The sequence below is a fragment of the Empidonax traillii genome, unplaced genomic scaffold, assembly GCF_003031625.1.
Source record: "Empidonax traillii isolate 1590-97213 ecotype Southwest subspecies unplaced genomic scaffold, ASM303162v1 scaffold575:size619451, whole genome shotgun sequence".
NCBI lineage: Eukaryota > Metazoa > Chordata > Aves > Passeriformes > Tyrannidae > Empidonax > Empidonax traillii.
The window spans coordinates 258,768-277,679 of NW_020955768.1; the positions used below are offsets into that span (position 1 = coordinate 258,768).

The 18,912-nt window shown below is 56.3% G+C and overlaps 2 protein-coding genes and 1 long non-coding RNA gene across 3 annotated transcripts in view; 2 read left to right on the forward strand and 1 right to left on the reverse strand.

The window, feature by feature from the left end:
* The first annotated feature begins 183 nt into the window (after window positions 1-183).
* R3HDML (R3H domain containing like) lies at window positions 184-3,647 on the forward strand. Its single transcript, XM_027898062.1, has 5 exons — window positions 184-444; window positions 1,753-1,871; window positions 2,366-2,498; window positions 3,293-3,408; window positions 3,515-3,647. The coding sequence occupies exons 1-5, from the start codon at window positions 184-186 to the stop codon at window positions 3,645-3,647; spliced, it is 762 nt and encodes a 253-aa protein (XP_027753863.1).
* Window positions 3,648-5,392: 1,745 nt separating this feature from the next.
* Window positions 5,393-18,912, forward strand: part of HNF4A (hepatocyte nuclear factor 4 alpha) — a 30,038-nt gene continuing 16,518 nt past the window's right edge. The window contains exon 1 of the mRNA XM_027898050.1: window positions 5,393-5,583. Within this exon, the coding sequence (XP_027753851.1) occupies window positions 5,535-5,583 (49 nt within the window). The 5' untranslated portion in view covers window positions 5,393-5,534. The remainder of the gene's footprint in view (window positions 5,584-18,912) is intronic.
* LOC114064736 lies at window positions 13,192-16,925 on the reverse strand. Its single transcript, XR_003572803.1, has 2 exons — window positions 16,549-16,925; window positions 13,192-13,565 (listed from the first exon to the last, which is right to left on the reverse strand). It is a non-coding gene; the product is annotated as an uncharacterized LOC114064736 (long non-coding RNA).

The window sequence follows — 18,912 nt, forward strand, 5'->3', positions numbered from 1 at the left end:
AAAAAAAGAAGAAAAGAAAAGGAAAATTCATTTCAGTCTTCTTTTGGGAAGTGGTGCTTGCAATCCTGAGCTGTGGTGTTTTCTCTCCTAGATCCACCCGCCCGCAGCAGGGACCGGCAATCCCCCTCGCCCTCGCTGAACTCGGTGCCGGAGCAGGGAGGGATCGCGGCGGGCGGGCTTGCCATGGCCGTGCTGCACCTGCACCTGTACCTGAGCGCCCTGGGCTGCTGGGTGACACATCTCTCCAGCTCCTTCCCGCTGCCCAACGCCACCGCGCTGCTGTCCCCACCCGGGGGCACGGCCGCGGGGCTGCTGTGGGGCGCGGGGGTGCCGCGCAGCCGTCGGAGGCGGCACCTGTCTCCCCACGACATGAGCGCGATTTTGGATTACCACAACCAGGTGCGGGCTCAGGTGTCCCCCCCCGCTGCCAACATGGAGTACATGGTGAGTCAGGTGGGCAGTTTGGGGTCTAGGGGCTCACTTTTGGGAGCCCAAGTTAGTAGGGATGGGGCATCCACCCCGCGGGGATGTCGGGATGCTGAACAGCTGTCCCGGGGGATGTTCCATGTCCCCAGGGCAGGGCACACCCATGCAGCCTCTGTGCATGAGGAATGCAGTTCCAGCAGGGAGATGTTTCCACATGAGGGCAGATTTGGGATCTGTGGGCCTGTGTTTGGGACATCTTGGAGCTTGCTGGCTGTGGGATGGCAGGATCCCTCCAGCTGAGCTGCAGAGGTAGCACTGGGGGAAGGGAGGTGGCTACAAGCGTGAGAAGCTCAGGGTCCAACCCAAAGGCAGGGTGGGAGCCTCTCCCCTAACTGCAGCTGGGAGGGATGACCACATTCCAAGCTCCAGGCTCCTTTGGGAGTGTGCCCAGTGATGCCAGCCCCTGGGAGAAGAAATGTGCAGCAGTGGGGCAGAGAGGGGCTGCACAGCCTCACAGGGTCAGGCTTCTCCAGACAAGGGTCACTCTGGGCAGAGCTTTTCCCAAGTTGTCTCCACCCTGGTTGAAGCTCCTATCACAGCCCTCAAGGGAGAAGAAATGGGGAGGGATTTCCAACCTGCACAGGATAGGACTCTCGAGACAGGAGGTGCCATGTGCAGCTCTGCTCCCAGGAAAGGGACTGGAGCTCTGATGGAGCACCTGGGTGGTCCCTGGATGCTGGTTTGGGAGAAGCATGCAGCAGCCTGGCTTGCTGGGTACCAGAGAAGGTCAGACATGCCCAGGAGCATCCTGTGCTGCTTCTTGCTTGGCCTAAATTCCTGCCTTCCGAAATAACTCACCCAGGCATCTCCCCAGAGCAGCTCAGGATGGGTGAGGAAGCTTTAAATAATGCATGAAGGAAGCAGCTGTGCTCACCGGTCAATCTGCATCCAGGGCTGTGCTGAGGGCTGGGGACAGCTGGGAGGACTGCAGGGTTTCACCCCTGGCTGCAGCTCCACCTTCTGCAGGAGCTCATTCCTGGAGGGAATCACTCCCACAGGGCTTGCACCGCTTTCAGGGCATCCCTGCTCTGCCTGGGCAGTGGGCACACAGCGTGCCCAAGGGTCATGGTGGCAGCTGGGGAGCTCCATCACCGGGCACACTGCTCTGCTTCCCCTGGGCATTTCCCAGCCTGGATGTGTACATCATATTTTTTGGACACTCATGGGTGCTCAGAAAGCCCCCTGAGCACAAGGCAGCAGGTTTCTCCTCTTCCCTCCTCTGGGAAGCCAAAATTCCTGGCTGCCCTTTTCCTTTCCCCTGGCCAGGTGTGGGATGAGCGGCTGGCCAGGGCAGCAGAGGCGTGGGCTGCGCGTTGCCTGTGGGACCACGGGCCCCCTGAGCTGATGAAATATGTGGGGCAGAACCTCTCCATCCAGTCGGGCAGGTGAGTGCCCTGGGGGGCAGAGTGAACCCCTGGGAACCCCCCACACCCCACAGCACTGGAGGAGGAGTAGCAGCAGCCCCGTGGTCAAGGGGCAGAGAGGCTCTGAGCTGGGTTTGCACAGGACTGGGAGGCAGCTGAGAGGCACACCCAGCCCCTCTGGAGTGGAGAAGGGTCCAGCTCTTGCAGAAGGGTAAATACAGGAAAGCAGAGGAGCCCACTGTTCATTTGAGAAGCGGGGCATTACTCCTCTCTCTGCCAGGCATATGGACCAGGGGGATGTGGGTCCTAAATCTCCACCACATGGCTGAGAGCTCAGGTGCCTCCCTGAAGGCCCAGGTCTTCTGGCCTTGGGCACAAGTGGGCTTGGCACGAGGCTGTCATTGCCCCCAGGAATGCTTGTTTCCCTCTCCTGGATGTGGAGCCTTCCCTTCCCCTCCTTCACCCGCGGCCTCTGATGCAGAGGAGGTCACCCTTACGCGGAGCTCCTTTCGCAGGTACCGCTCGGTCACGGACATGGTGAAATCCTGGCACCAGGAGAAGCAGCACTACTCCTTCCCCCACCCCCGGGAGTGCAGCCCCCGCTGCCCCAACAAGTGCAGCGGCTCTGTCTGCAGCCACTACACGCAGGTGAGCACTGCAGCCACTGCTGTGGCCTTTTTGTTCCTTGCTACACCGCTGGCAACTCGAAGGCGGTGAGTGAAGAGGTAAAAAAAAAGCCCCCTTGTACTTCTGCCAAGCATGAATCCTCTCCTCTGTGATGGAGCAGAATTACAGCACCCTGCTGTGTTCACCTCCCCGGGAATGCAGCCCCTTCATGCCCTGGCACATCCCCCAGCAGCCTGGCCAGCACAAGGTGAAAAACTCCCCTGCTCCTCTGCCCAGTAGCAAAGCTGTACCAACCCTTAATTACCTCATCTGCACAGCTCCAGCCTTTGCCTGAGCATGTGCATCCCCCTGTGGCTCCTCCATGGGGGTGCTCAGGGATCCTCTGAGTTGCAAAAGTGCAATGTACACTTTTTAAGGAAGAAATTCAGCCTGGGGAGGCTTTAGGAGGAGCTTCTGTCTCTGCTTGACCTCCCTGCGTGCAGGGTAAGCTGCTGGCCATGATTCAGGGTGAGGTCTGGGAGCTGATTTGGGTAAATTGGAGAAGTGACCCAGACTCTGCTGCTCACTCTCATGAGCTTGGCAAGGCAGCCCCTTGCAGAGCAGTGCAGGCTGCAGGCAGGACAGGGAGAGCAGAAAGTCACTCTCTGGTGACAAAGCACTGCCTGTGATGGGACAGCACCCAGCCAAGGAGATTCGGGCAGGTGGGCTGGGATGCCCTGAGGGGACAGAGCCCTGTGCTGGGGTGCCAGGGGGATTGTCTGTGGGATGCCTGGGTGGATGGACACCGACAGTGCCTGTTCTCTGTCCTGGAACAGATGGTGTGGGCAGCCTCCAGCCGCCTGGGCTGTGCCCTGGGCTCCTGTGCCAACGTGCAGGTGTGGGGCAGCACGTGGCGACACGCCATCCTCCTCGTCTGCAACTACGCCATCAAGTAAGCGCCTGGAGGGAACCCCCCTCCCCGTGCCACCCCCCCCCTCCTCTCGCTGGTGCCAAGGCAAGGTGATGGTGCTCAGGGTGATGCCCTCCTCTCTTTTTAGGGGCAACTGGCTGGGAGAAGCACCGTACAAGGTGGGGCGGCCGTGCTCAGCCTGCCCCCCCACCTACGGCGGGGGCTGCTCCAACAACATGTGCTTCTCCGGAGTCAAATCCAACCAAGTCAGCTGGTTCTAGGGCTGCAGCCCCACCAGGAACCCCGGGAATGGGGTGAACCAGAATTATTTATAACACTGACCCCTGACAGCCCGGCTGTCCAACCTGCTTCATCCCCAGTGCCGCGTAGGAAACTGCTTTTCTAACACACCTCTCCGGCAGTGCTCGTGCCATCTGGCTGCTTCCTGCTTTGGGGGAACTAGGGACAGTTCAGGTGCCTATTTGCTGAAATAGGGAAGGTTTAGGGTTTCCTGGAGGGAGTGGGGCTGGCTGGCATGCTTCCTGCTCTGCAGATTTTGGGGGGCTTTCCCCACTGCCCCCCTGGTGCTAAGGCAGAGGTGTAAGCAAATATCTGGATGTTCCCTCATGGTGAGCAGCTGGAGAAGTGGGGAACCCCGAGCCTGCCCCTGCTCCACAGCAGCCCTTCCAACCATGGGGCCCCAGCTCTGAGCCCCCAATAAAGCAGCCTGGAGACCCCCATGCTCATGTCAGTCCTCCCTCACTCCCAGCCGGAGCCTGAGGGTAACACCGAGCCAGCGTCTTTGCTCTGGTTTTGGGGGTGAACTGCAAAGTGGTGCAGAAGCCTTGGGTGGGGCCACGGGCTGTGGGCACAGGAGATGCCTGGGTGCTTTGCTCCATCGTGTGGGAGAAGCCAGCACTGCTGGGACACCAGGTGATGGTGAGGCTGAAGGGCTACGAACTCCCTGTCCCACCCAGGCCATCCCACATGATCCTGCTGCCCTACCTTACCCCATTATCCACATTCCCTCCCTCTCTGGGACCTCTCAGCAGTCCGAAAACTCAGAGGTCTCCATATTTCCAGGCCTTGGATCTGAGCACCCATCTGTGGCTTCCTACACCACAACCCTGTGCATCCTGGCAGGACTCTTCCCACTGCACGCTCCCTTGGGATGTGCTTTTCCATCCAGAGGAGCAGATGTCCCTAATTTTGTCCCCTCAGGGCTGCAGGGTTTCAGTAGCTGAGATGGGCAGGGGTGTCCTGGGAGTGGCAGGGATCCCTTTGTACCTCTGTCAGCCCGGCCCTTTCCTGAGATGGGCAGGGGGTGTGGAAGGCTCTGCAGGTCCACCGTGAGGTCCGGGGTGCTGCGTCCCCAAGGGAGCACAGATGTCTGTGAATGGCTGGGGCACCCTGAGAGTCCCCCCATTCTGGGGAGCAGTGGGAGACAGGGAGGAGCTGCAAACCCCTTGTGCCCAGCCCAGCGCTCAGAGTACCACCCTGCATCCCACACCACAGCATCCCCACAGCTCCCCATCCCCAGACAACCCCCCTGGTTCAGCACCAGGCAGACAAGCCCCAACTCACAGATGGGGCATTTTATCCCTTGTGCCTCAACCAGGCTCCTCTCTGCCCATCATGCCACACTGGTCCCACAGCCCCTGGCCCCCCAGGCCGTGTTTGCCCTTTGCCACAGGCAGGCTCAGACACGGTTTTCCCACCGTGGGTGGGTGATGGCACAAAGCTCAGCAGCACTGCAGAGCTGGTTCCAGCCGCCCCATCTCCGTGGCCAGGGGTGAACCCCAGCCCAGCGGCTGCCCCGGCCTTGACACCGTCTGGAAACGGGAGCCCCAAAAGAGTCCAGTAAAAGCCGTGTTTGAGTTTCTAGCTTGGCAGCAGTTACTATAGCTACAGCAACGGCACCTTGCAGATTGGTTTCCATAAGAGCTTGGTTACTATTTAACATCTCCACCCACATTAGCCCTGATTAAGCGAATCAATAAGATAACAGGAGAGGCAGGTTTCCTCGCCCTGCCTCTCCGCGCTCCCTCCTGCCTTCACCTAGTTCCTCAGTGAGACACATTTTTATTTATTTATTTAGCTTTCTTTTTTATTCCTCTTACTTCCTCCGGTTTTCCGCCCCAAGTCCCCATAGCAGTAGCCGGCGAGACATGGTCAATGTAAGCACCCAGCTAAGCGCTAAGATGGAGGCTCCATATGGTGAGTACGGCGTTCCCATCGCCCGCGCTGCCGGCCCGGCGCGGCTCGCGGGGAGCGGGGCTGGGAGCGGGCAGCAGCCCCCCAGCCCCACGGCCCGGCCCCGCCACGCTGCCCGGCCCCCACCGCCTCGGGCGCCCGCAAAGGCCGGAGGTGGAGGCAGGAGAAGGGTTCTGATCGATCTTTAGGTGTTGTAAATACATCTCGATGCGCGGTTTCTCTCCTTCGCTCCGCTTGGCCCGAAGAAGGTGGCACGTGCCCAAGGGAGCGGAGCGGCCCGCCCTGCCCGGCAGAGGGGCTGCTGGCGGGCTGGCAGCACGAGTGGCAGCAGTTTAGAGGAGGTGAGGGGATGTGCTGCCCCAGGACACGCAGCCAGACCCGCTGCTCGGGCTGCGTGAGCGGGCACAGCGGGCGCCCGTCAGAACCGCGCTCCTGCCGAGAGCTGGGGATGGGCTGGGCAGGATTCCCAGCAGGGAGTGCAGCACCTGGAGGAACAGCAGCCTCCAGCCTCTGTGGTGCAGAGCATCAGGTGGCAACGCTGCTGCCCAGGCTCCTGGCCACAGGGAATGCTCTCCAGGCCTGTGTCTGTGCTCCCAGCCTGGAGCAGCCCCACACCACTTTGCTCCTTGGCTGTGCCAGGTGCCAACTGCCTGCAAATGCACGGGGGCACCAGGGACAGGTGCCCCTGCCTGGGGCTGACATCAGCCCCCTGTTATCCTCAGGACAGGTCAGCTGTGCCTGTGCTGCTGCACAGCAAAGGGCTGAGGCTGCTTTGGCCCCATGTGACCTGGGAACACCAGTTCCCTGCACGTGGCCAGGGTGTGGAGTGAGGCCACAGCAGTTGAGGTCTCACAGTTATGAGGTTCTCCATCACATCCTCATGGCTCTCCATCTCTCTCCATGGCTCTCCATCCCTCTCCACGGCTCTTCATCACTCTCCATGGCTCTCCCTCAGATCCTCATGGCTCTCCATCACTCTCAACTGCTCTCCATCACTTCTTTATGGCTCTCCATCACTCCTCCCAGCTTTCCACCGCCTTCCATGGGGCTCTCCATCATACTACCCTGCCTTTCCTCACTCTATTTTTCATGTCCTGCTCCTCTTTTTCTTCACTAACATGTGCAGTCCCCCAGCCCACCTTCCAGCCAGGTCTCAGGAGGGCTTGTGGGACTCCCAGGCCACCTCCTCACACTTTGCTCATGGCCTCGCTTTGGGTGATGGTTTCTCTTGCTCCAGGGTGCAAAGCCAGCCTCATTTCCATAGCCAGCAGCCAGCTTTGCCTGACAGAAGCAACACAAGGAGCTGAACAAGCTCTTTAATCACTTACCATGAAGTTACTCTGCCCACTTGCATCCTACTCTAAGGGGAGCAGCCTCTCGCCAGCCCTGGAACATCAGTGCCCTAAAACACAGGCAAGCGAACGTTTCCAATAATAATTTCCTCTTGATTTTTTTTCTTTTTTTTAATCTAGTTTTCTCCTAATTTTTCGATCTGAGAATCAGTGACTGAGCCACATGCTGAGCTTGGGCGAGTGCAGGCAGAGCCGGGTGCCACTGGGGGGACGGGGAGGAATCGCTGCCCGTCCCACCTGTGGCCACTCTCCCATCTGCTCCCGGGGCTGAACAAAGGCGTGCCCCGGCCGGCACCGCGAGCCTGGGGCCGTGCAAGGGGGAGAGAAATAAAAAGTATAAAACCAGCGAGATGGGCCTCCCAGAGCAAAGCGAGAGGAAACTCAGAGTGTTGGCAGAAGGAGGGGAGCCCTCATAAATAAAACGGGTGAAAAAGTTATCCAAATAGAGGCGAGGAAGGGCTGGAGGGATGGGGGACTGGGCAGTGCTTCCCTGGCAGCCTGCAGCTCTGCAGGGCTGGGGTGGGGATGGGCAGCAGGGGTGCATCATCATGAAGATGGCAGTGGCAGCCAAACCCTTCCCAGGGTCACTGGCAGTTTTATTCAGTGCAAAGCAAGGAGGGGGCTCAGGCAGTGGTGGTGGTGCTGAGTCCCAGCCCAGCCCATCAGTGCTGCTCTCACAGCCAGCATCTGCCCCAGACTGCCATTAGCATTCCCCCCAAACCATACCTCAGGGGCACTCATTTCCCTCTCATCAGACCTGTGGAAGGGACCTGGGGGATGCCCTGCCAGGTGGTGACAAAGGTGGCCTGTCCCCAGCGCCCTGCACGGGCCCCTGGCCAAGAAGGGAGCGTTGCCACAGCTCATGGAGAGCCAGGGAGCTGGAGGCACATTCAGCATCCTCACCAGCACGTGCTGAGGACAGGCTGTGAGCTGGAAAGGGCTCCAGTGGGCACACTGGTGCTAAATCCCTGTGGGAGCTGCAAATGGTTGTGCAGGAAAACAGGGGATAGAGGGAGGGTGGGGGCACCATCCTCTCCTGGGCAGTGAGGAGGGGATGAGCCCCTGGCTCCACCTTTATCCTCCTGATGAGACTTGGGCCCAGTCTGGGCGATTGGTCTTAATCTCAGGGCAGGCAGCACCACTCCTTCCTATTTTGGGAGCAGCTCTGGGATCTGGGGACCCCAGGGCCGGTGGCTACAGCAGGGCCCAGCGCATGATCAGGGCTGGCCCTGAGCAGTAAAGCAGCTTTGGAAAATAGCTGAAAAATGTGAGACGTCAGAGCTGCTCAGGCGTTCTGGTCAGATGGGGGGAATGGTTTCAACTGAGGAACATAAAGGAGGCAGAATTTCTGAATGTTTTTACTTTTTGTTGTGAAGCAATTATTTTTCACCGCCAAACACATCCAATTTTTACCTCTTTCCACTAGATATGACCTGGACTGAGGTTTTCCTCCTTGATTGCTCATGTCAGCTGCTGTTTAATTCCTCTGTTTACACCTCGTACTCTGTGTCCACGGCCCAGAGGCCATCAGGGACCAGTGGGTGTTAGGACACCTGGGACATCCCTTCCTTGTCCCCATTCCTGCTGTCCTTGCTAGCTGCTGGTGTGGCAAGGTCAGCACTTTCCAGTGCCTGAGCAGGGTCTGGATGCAGTCAGGAATAAGCACAGGTATTTACTGGGATGCAAAAGGGACAATCACTGCTTTAGTGCTTTGGCTTCATCCTGAGAGTTATTTGCTGGTGCTTGGTGAAGGTTTCCCTGGGGAGGAGCTGGGGATGCTCCCCCTGTTTCAGGGGCTGCAGGGATGCTGCTCAGGGGGCAGCTGCACTTGCCCACAGGGCTGTGACTTCTCCTGCCTCACCCCAGCTGTTCACTGGGCCAGCAGCACCCCTTTGGCTTTGCTTGAAACACAGTGGTATTTTTATAGAGGGGAGTGAGCCCAGAGAGCTGCTGTCAGAGGGAAATGAGCTCTGGCTCTGCGAAGTGAGCAGCAAGAGTGTCTGGAAGGCTTGAGGAGTGTCTGAGACATGTTCTGAGCTTGGCAGGGCAGATGCAGGTCTGCAAGTCAGACATACTCTGTTAGTCATCCCCTGACATCACTTGAATGGCACTAAAAAATGTTTACTGGGTATGAGTGCAAAGGGATGGTGAGCGATGGTGGTCCTGCAGGCAGCAAGGGCTGGGTGAGTTTTGTTTTACATACAGCAATATTTACAGCAGGGCCAGCACCAGGGCTCAAGGCAGCACACAGGGCAGAGCCAAGGGGTGTGTCGGGCAGGGGGATGCCTGCAAGTACCTCTGCCGGCAGGTTTGGGGTCAGAACAGGGCAAAGACTGCAAAAAAACATCCTCGACTGTCTGTGGTTTGTGTTCAGGCTCCTTCTCTGTTTGCTTTCCTCAAATGTTCAAGCAAACAAGGCTCCTGGCAGAAATGTGTGTGGAAATGGCAAGTGTAGCAGAATTTTCACGGAAGGCAAGTTTCAAGGTAGGGGTTGTGTTGTGAACCTGGGGCTGATGGCTCTGCTCACCTGTGCTGGGCACAGGCACCACATTCCCACCTCAAGCCTGGGCATGGACTGAAATTACCCAGCAAATCCCTTCAGGAAGTACATGCCTCAGAAACAAAGGTAGGCTCAGGATGCTCCACCAAAGGTATGAGAGGAGCAGCTCCACGCAGAGCAAGTGGCTGTGGAAAGGCACCAGCAGTCAAGGTTCCTGGCTCCAAAAAGCTGAAGGGTCTGTGAGGCCAGGTTGGTCTCTCTATCCCAAAATGCTGCAGCCAGCAGAGGGACTCCAGCTGCATCCACACAGTACCAGGAGCTCTGGTGCTGAGGGGCAGACAGGGACCATCACTGTGGCACCATCACCAAGGTGTCACTGAGGGCACAGCCAGTGCTGGCACCTCCTGCTGGGAAGAGGACTGGCAGTAGGGAATGGGTGAAGGAATAAGGAATAAGGAATTATGTGCCTCCTACTGTAGGTCACCAGTCATGGCCCATCTCCTCTGTGATGGTGCTCTGGGAGCCCTGACACCTTCTCCTTCTCTGGACATCCAAATGGGTTTTGACATCCCAATTTTCATCACAGTCCTACAGGCTTTGCCCCAGACTTCCCTGGGCAACACCTTCCCTGCAGCTTTGCCCATCCATCTGTCAGGGTGGGTGGCTCTGAGCCACTGAGCACAGGGCACCCAAACCTACCAACCAGTGGTGGGGACCAGTGGGCACCTCTGCACCAGAAACCTGTCCCAGCCATGGGTGTGTGCGAGATTTTACAGGCGATAACCCCTGGGAAAGTGGGAAATACCGGGAGAGCCGCACACTCCACTTCCTGGCATGGCCCAACGCTCTGGTTAGGAGAGCCAATGTCAACAGACAGACCTGAAGGAAGGAGCAAAACCAAATACATGGGCACTTCTCAGAACAAGAGCTGTAAAACCTGCACAAACCTGAACAAGTGCCACAACACTGGTTTATGTGGTCAGAATCAATAGTCAGGCCCACTCGGCGTGTTTGCTGACACATAAACCACAGCCACCGTGCCATGTTTATGGCCCAGTGCCCTTCATGGAGGAGGCTCCAGAGCCCAGCTCCTCCTGCCCTGCTCGGCCACCTCTCTCCCCCTCTGCTCCCAGGGGAGGATGCTCATTTGGCTGCACAGCCCCTAAGATAAGAGGTTGACACCCCATGAGAAGAGACTGCTGCAGTTCCCTTCCAGTGTGGCAAGCTGCCCTGGCTTCCACCAGCTGGACAAGTCCTGCATCCCACCCCATCACCAGGATGGCACTGTCCACCCCACCACTCCGGTGAAAAGCAGCCCCTCAGCATGGGGAGAGGATTCACTGGTGCTACTCTCACCCAAGGAAATCTGGCAATGAATGGGCTGTGAGGCTGGGCAAGGTGTCAGGTTGATGGACAGGGCTGTGCCAGGGGGCTCAGCAGAAGGCAGAAAATAATGTACATCCACAAACCCCCCGTGGAGAAAGGCCCTGCCTGTGCTGCAGTTTCCCACCCAGCTGCCTGGCCTCTCTTCCTGCAGCCACCACAGCTCGTGAGCAGGAGCAGGTCCTGCCCCAGGGGTGGGCAGGCTCAGCCAGGTGGAGGTGCCCAGGCAGGGAAGAGTGTCCAAGGCACTGAGGGATTCCCAAGGGAACCAGCCCGTGCAGAGAGCCTGGCGTCGGCAGGGCAAAGGCGGCACCAACAAATGAAGGGTGGGATAAGGAAGCAGGAGGGGCAACAGGACAAACATCCAGGCTTCAGATGCACAGCCCTGGCTGCTCTCCTGCCCGGAGTCTGCTGCCGTTGAGGACTGAACGGCGGTGGGATGGAGGGGGTGGAAGCAGAGCCGGGCAGTGCCTGTGGCTCATCCATGGGTGTGTGCCTGGGGATTGCCCTCGGCTGGGAGAAGTCTCTGTTGACTTGGGTGTGTTTCCCTGCCACAGGCATTAAAAGCTGTGTGGAAACAGAGGGGTGAAGGGAGGTGTCACGGGGTTACACACAGTTCAGTCCCAGCCCTGCCCTTGATGCTGCTCCCCGCTCCATGTGGGAACACTGGGCATCAGCCCCCACTGCAGCAGCTTCATCTCCAGAAGAAAGCCTAGAGAGTGCAGCACTGGGGTGGCAGAGAGAGAGGTTTCTTGTAGCCTGGCAGTTGGAAATCCCCTTTTTTTCCTGTGGGTTTGCCTTGGATGGGCTGTGGGACAAGGCACGGTCAAAATCTCAGGCTGCCTGGGATAGGGAGCACCAGGCAGGCAACTCCCTCCTGCCACCCTGCTTCGTCCCCACGTCTCCTATCCTGCACATCGTGATGGTGGCTAGAAGGGGAGACCAAGGTTGTTGCTCAAGGATGTGGTGTTCTGGGTATTTATATAAAAACACTTTAAAGTGAGAACAGTCAGCCTCTCCCTGGAGAAGGAGTCAGACCCACTCCCTCTGTCAGACACACCCAGGCACACTTTCTGGATCAACCTCCAGAGCTGTATGTATGGCCAGCCAACCCCTGCCCTGAAGAAACCCAGTGGCAGGCCAGAAAGCAGGGTGAGGGCACCTCTGAAAGGTGGCCCAGAGAGCAGCAGGTATTGCTTGGGGGCCGGCAGACCCAGAACCACCTTATAATTTCCCTCCAGGTAGTGGCCAGAACCCTTTAAAACCTGCAGCTCCGCAGCACAAACTCCTGCTCCCCATCAAATCTCATTGTGACCAGCATTAAGGGATTAGCCAGTCCCTGCTGCTGCCCTGCAGCCAGCTCCTGGGCATGGCTCGTGCCCCGCTGCCCACGGGGGGCTCGCCGGCCGGACAGCCCCGTCCAGGGGCCAGACTCCCTTAGCTCTGCCCACGGAGCTGAGCACCTCTGGAAGATGAATGGCAGCAGATACGACCTGCTCCAGGAAACACCAGGTACCCCCCGCGCCCCCCTCGGCACTCGCGGCGCGGACAGAAGGAGCTGCGTAGCCAGGCCGTGTGAACGAGGGGCACTGGCAGTCCCCGGGGCTTCCCGTGGGCATTCGAGATGCCAAAATATGCTGATTCCCCCTGGTATTGCTGGTCCCCACCCGATGGGACCCCCAGGGCTCTGGTTTCTGTTTTGCTCCGTGCCAGGTCTGTGGGTGCCGATGGCTGATACCCCCAGGTCAGCTCTGGGGCTCCAGGGAGAGGCACCCCAGTGTGGGTGGCATGTTGGTGGGTGCTGTGACTCCTGGGGGAAGAGGTGGTGGAGTTAGGCTGGCACCCCACGGACACCCCAGTGACTGCCTGTGCCGTCTGCAGAATGATTTCGTCATTCTCAGCCCAGCTCCCCGTGTCTGGCACTACTGCCCCGTGCTGCAGCCCCAGCAGGCCTGGGGACAGATCCTGCCACTTTGCAGCACAGCCTGTGCTCCTGGGCCAGATCTGCAGCAGGACTTGCCCAGTCCTCATAATGAAAGCTTAAAAGCAGCTAAGAGAAAAAAAAAAACAACACTTCCAGCACAAACCTTTCCAGTTGCACAGAGTTCTTACCAGAGTAAGAGGCTCCTCTGGCCTGAGCAATTCCCCCCAGGCAGGGCTTGTGCTGGCAGTGGGGTCGGTGCCTCCTGGGCAGCCTGCACCCCACTCACCATCCCACTCTCCCCCCACACCAGGGCTGGGTGGGGAGCCACGTGCTGGGGGCTGCTCCCAGCAATACCTGCGCTCTTTATCAGCTGGCAATCGATTTAGGAGAGTTCATGGCTTCGGTGTCCCACGATACGTTCAGTAGAAATTGGTTCATTTCCTCAAATGATGTAGTTTATGGTCACAATATATTTTAATTTCTTTATGATACAAAAGGCCAATGGCACTGGGTCTTGCAGGAATGCAAAAGGACAAATAACAGTGTTATTCAGTCTTGGAGACACGGGTCGAATACTCAAAGGCTAATTAGCAGTTTCCCATGTTTGGTTGCAGTTGGCACTACCCATGTCCTGCCCGTGGATTCCTGGGACTGTGGAGCCCTGTGATCCCCTTCCCTTGCTGTTCCCCACGTAGGAGGCTCCCATGTTCCCATACCTTGCTTTCTGCTGTGGTTTTGTGTCCCTGGCAGTGGACAGGATGGTTGTGTTGTCCTCTGGCAGAGGACACTGGGGACAACACAGACTGTTCAGGCACTCTGCACACAGCTGCAGAGAAAAAGCATTTCTCACTAACTTGTTTCCTTCTGTCTCCAGAAACTAGAATCTCTCAAATTTTAACTTACCACCCCTTTGTGTTTCCTTTTTTCCCACGCCCAGCCTACCTTTCCCCATTCAGCCCTGCCAGGGCTCCCACCCTCAGCAGCTTTTGGCTTTCCTCGTGCTGCCTCCCACTGGGGGCCCACACAGCCCTGTCCTGGGATGTTCCCCCAAAGTTCAGCTTCCCAGCTGGGAATGACTTTGCCAGCCAGCCCAGGGCAGGAGGAGGGCAGCTGGAGCAGCCCAAAGCTGTGGGGTTCAGGAAGACACTTTCTGCCCTTGAGGTGCCCTTGCCTGGTCCTCCCCTGGGGCCGTGAGCTCAGACTGTCCCCCTGCTGCCCTTGCCCTGCTGCAGCTCTGCCCCCACCCTCCTCCAGCCCCCAGGAGTGGCTTGCTGATGCATCCACCTTTGCAAAAAAAAAAAAAAAAAAACAAAAAAAAAAAAACCCAAAGTAAAACTTGATGTGTAACCCTTGTTGATTTTGGCTGTTCGCCTCCCTCTATTGCTCCACAGCTGGAACGGTTCAGGGGCTGTTTCATGCGTGTGCAACGAACACACAATGTCAACGGAAGGCAGGAGCCCTGCAAACAGCTGGCAGGGCTGAAGGCAGGGACTTGCTTGCCTGTCAGACTCAGTTAAGAGTAAGAATCCTCGTCCTGGGTAGCTGCAAGATTGCTTCAGGTCCAGAGGGATCGCATTCACCTGCTAAACAATTTCTCTCCAGGTCCAGAGTGAGTTCCCTGCCACACTAAACGTGTGAGCTGGCGAGGCAGGGAGGGCAAAAGGTTTCTGCTCCCCCATTTAAATGGGGCTTAAACCACAGGCAGGCAACTGCCAGTGTAGACAGTGAATCTGGAACAGCACGTGGCAAATCAGAGCTTTTCTGGATTTCCTCCCAGATAGGCAGGAAAGTGTTTTGCAGCAAAGTGTTTGGGTCTCTGCTGGGTTGGGATTTGGATGGAGTGCAATGCTCCTGGTGTAGGGGCTGAGGGGGGCAAGTGGGATCAGCGGTGGGAGCTGTAACTCGAGATGAATTGCAGCCTGTGATGTAAAAAAAGAAGATGAATCCAGCAGTTCCTCTTCCTCACTTGGTCTTGGGCTCACTGGGCAATTTTACATGAAAATGGAGTAGCCAGATTTCCAGAGCCTCAGGTGCCAGAGGCCAGGTGCTGCTTTCAGGGTGATGTTGATACACACCAGCAAATGCCCTGGCATTTCTGAGCACAGCCACCCTTCTGGGAACAGCTCAGACTTACTGTCCTTGCATAATAACAGCTCCCAAGGGAAATAATAATTACTTCCTCAAGAGTTCAGAGCCTTTGTTAGGCAAGATAATAAACCCCTTTCTGATCCTGGGATGAAAGGCATACACAGTGTTATAGCCAGAGCAGTATATGCTGAAATGGTCTGACTGTCCCCAGGTTTGCAGTTCTTTCCTGACCACTTTTGCAGAGCAGCTATTTATTTAACTCCAGTAATTGTCTCCAGCCCCAACATCCATCCCAGCTTCAGCTGAAATGCACATGTTGCTTTTGAAGAGGAGTTCAGGCAGAGTCTTCTACCTCCTTTGAAGTGTCTCTTCCCACGTACAGAAACTGCCTGGATTCTCCACAGGGGGCTTTTGGTTGGTTTGGCCCCATTTTGATAACTTTGGTATTGGTGAGAAACAGCCTGAGGTTGCACCAAAGCTGCCTCTGTCACTCTGGGCTGTGCTGGAGAGCCTGGGGTGCCACCACATGCCACAAGCTCATCAGTGATGGTGTGTCTGAGGTCTGCTCAGGGACTGCCTGTCCTGGACACCACCCCCAGCCCCAAACCTCACTGAGAGGTGCTTCAGGCCTGGGGAAAGTAAATCACCAAGAGAAGTGACTTGCTGTTTAACAGGACAATAAAATTGCCCCTTCCCCCAGGCAAGGGTCTGGCATGTGGCTCTGGTCTCCTCCTGCCCGTTGGTGCTGCAGCATTTTGACCCAGCTCCCTGTCTGGAGCCGGGGGATCATTTTGGTTCCCCTCCACAAAGTGTTTTGCCAGGACATGTGCAGCTGGCAGGGGGCAAACAGACCCCAAACAACTTCTGCTGAATCATCAGTTTTCCTGGAAGCTTCTAGGGGGGAAAAGCACCCGGGAGCAGCCCCCCCATCCATGTGCCTGTCATATGATTGCCTGGAACACAGGCAGAGATCTGCTCCTTGAACTGGGGGCTTGTGCAGCTGCACTGACCTGTAGCCCCCCCAGCCCCTAACAAATTCCTTGGAGCTGCTCATTAACACCCTGACAACTCTGCTCCAGAGTCACGCCGAGGTAGAAGGCAGGAGGGTTTGACAGTGTGGCCTAAATATCCCTGTTTACAAAAGTCTGACAAAACACAAGCCCTTGGCTTTATCTTTCCCATTTGGAAATAGTCACAGAGCAAATATACTCATGGCATGGAGGGAGGGGGGATTTGTATTGACTTTGGAAAATGCTGTTCTTTAAAAACAGGGGAAAAAAGCTCATCCTCAGGCTGTGCAGACTGGCTGTGAGACCCAAAAGTCCTGTGTAGAGGCTTAAAGCCTGCCTGCTAATCTGTAGCCCTTCTGTGTGAGCAAGTCATGCAGTAAACTGCTCTCTGTTAATTTTTTAATGCAGAATAAACAGGTCAGGAAATGATTAGCATGAGAATAAGTTGAGCTTAATTGGGAGAATCAGAAAAGATGAGAGGGAAGAGGCAAACTGGAGTTATCAGTTAACCATATAGAGTGGCTCTGCCTCCACAAGCTTATGTTCCCTCTTGTTTTTCATCCCCTCTGAAGCTGCTTTTTTTCCCCTCTTCCCTTATTTAAATCATGAGATAAAATTGCTGGTATAAGCACAATGGCAGCCCTTGTTTCTCCTTCTCATTTTCTATCTCCAGTGACTGGTCAAATGAATTGCAGGTGATAAGACTCCTACCTGGTTATTCCTGATGATCCTTCCCAGAAAGGGAGCTGCTGACATTAAGTGCAAAATCCTCTGTGTGCCAGTACCAGCGCTGTGCTCCAGTGCAAAATTTCGGCCCGATCCTGGCAGATCCAAGGACTGAGCAGAGGCATCTGTGGGCAAGGGGCAGAGCAGTCCTCGGGACTGCTTGGAGTGGAGTTTGGTCAGTGGTCGGAGATCTATATTCTCACATAGGCAGGACTTTGTCCACAAACTGGAATTTGAAATTTCAAAGGGGAAAAAAAAAAAAAAAAAAAGGCCGAAGGGACCTTTGCATGTGTGGAGATGACTGTGCTGGTGACGTTCCCCTGGGACTTTTGTTCTTTGTCTGCTCACTGGGCTTCCTGCTTCCCCACAGTGATGGGCTGGGCAGTGGCCCTGACCTTGTTCAGGGTTTTCCTGCTCCAGAGGGGTTTCAGACCTGAGCCCATCTCTGCTTTACCTGCATGCCAAGAAAAAGCCATTCCAGCTCCACTGTGGCCTTGGAGCTGTGAGTGACATGAGAGAAGGGATCTGCAGCAGGGACTGCAGTGGTGGCATCACCAGTGACAGAGGAGGCTGGTCCTGCTGGCTCTGGGCACTGGCACAACTGCCAGGCATTTCTTAAGAGTGGGGAGCTGTGAGAGAGAAAAGCAAAGGGTGTGAGGGTCCCAGGCTCCTGGCTGCATCCTAATCACTGTCCACGCTCAGAAAGTCTGCAGGTGATCCCAGACTGGGGTCCTGGTGGATAACACTGTCATGCAAGAGGCTGGAATAGAGACTTTGAGGTCCCTTCCAACCTCAGTTATCCTCTCATCCTACAACACCCTGTTCAAGAAGTGCCCGAGGAGCCTTGAGAGAGGTGCCTGCTCACCCACTTGACATGAAGGGCTCAGATTCAGCTGATGGCATCCTTACCAAAAAAGCCCTATTAAATACTCTCTTCCTGATCCCCATTTACTGACAAGCACAGATCTTATTTTCAGGGAATCCCCTCTAGCATTGCATGAATTTTCCAGTCAGGGATATATAGATAAGGCAGAATTAGTGTCATGATGTGCTAATGTGGGAAAGGTTTTACTGCTCAACAGATAAAAATGAAATAATCACTTGGCACAGAACACTTCATGCCCCAGAGCTGTCATGGTCTCCTTTGCAGCAAAGCCATCTCCTGACACAGGAAACAGTGGGTGGAGGGACAGGAGGGAGGAGCGGGTCTGGGAGCTGAACTGGAGCACCTGGTCTGGGAACAGCCTTCACCTTCAAGTGTGGGTCTGCCAGCTATGAGTTGTCTCTCTTGGAATAAAAATGACAAAAACATCTTCTGTAACCAGAAGGGTTTGAAACAGCCCCACAGGTGGCTGCTGACTTGAACACCTCCAACCTAAAACATCTGTAGGGCCGTGGGGTGCTGTTGGTGAGTACAAGCTGTGACTTGGTCCCAAAACCCACCACACAAGGATGTGAGGGGGAGACAAGGACTCCCCAGGCAGAAGATCCCAGGGGAGACATCCTCTCCCCCAGCAGCCAGTGCCCAGGGAGCAGCTGATGCGTCCCCACCAGAGCCCATCTCCAGGGCATGGTGTCCTTGGCTGGTCTGGCTCCAAGAGGAGGGATTTAGGAGAAGACACTGGTGACCCCCAGAGGGTGGTGGCAGTGAGAAAACAACAGTGAATGCAATTCCAGGCGGAAAACACCACGTCCCATTGACAGTCCCAGCCTCGTGAGCCGCCTAATGCTCTCCAAACTTCCCCGCTCCTTATCTGCCGCTCTCCCGCACGCGCTGCCTCTCTGATGGCTGTTCCTGGCCCTTTTAATCCTTCCTGCCTGAGGAGCAAACAGCCTTTGCAGCCTCCTTGCTCAGCAGGCTATTGAAGCAAAAGGTTTGTTTTGCTGAGCAGAGCAGAAGGGGCCGTGTTTTTATGACATTTTACCAGACGCTGAGGCAAATCCTGCACATATTTGACCTGGTGTCTGTCGCATTTATCTAATCAAAGGGATCACTGTGGCCTGGCCAGGATTGGGATGGAGGTCCCTGGGAGGAGGCTATGGAGGGGGCTATGATCTACCTTAGCATCCCCATCCCGGTTTGCACATTGTAAAAACAGTTTTTGGCCAGGACTGTGTCTGCTTAAGAGAAGAGCCACGTGAGTGCAGAGAGCTCTGGCCTGTCCCTCAGCAGGACTGTTTTCCCTGCAGCAAAGGGTCATTCATCACCAGTCCCAAGTGAGAAGGCAGGGGCTCTCCCCTGAGCTCAGATTCACTCCTGCAGACCTGAAGCCTCAGGGCAGAAGAGCTTTTAAGAAGCGCTACGTAGGTCATTGTTCTGGGGGCAAGGGCTGCTTCAACAATTCCTCC

Coding starts and splice junctions, on each gene's coding strand:
- R3HDML (XM_027898062.1), top strand. CDS start 184: ATGGCCGTGCTGCACCTGCACCTGTACCTGAGCGCCCTGGGCTGCTGG. Junction 445..1,752: donor CTGCCAACATGGAGTACATG/GTGAGTCAGGTG, acceptor TCCCCTGGCCAG/GTGTGGGATGAGCGGCTGGC. Junction 3,409..3,514: donor GTCTGCAACTACGCCATCAA/GTAAGCGCCTGG, acceptor CTCTCTTTTTAG/GGGCAACTGGCTGGGAGAAG.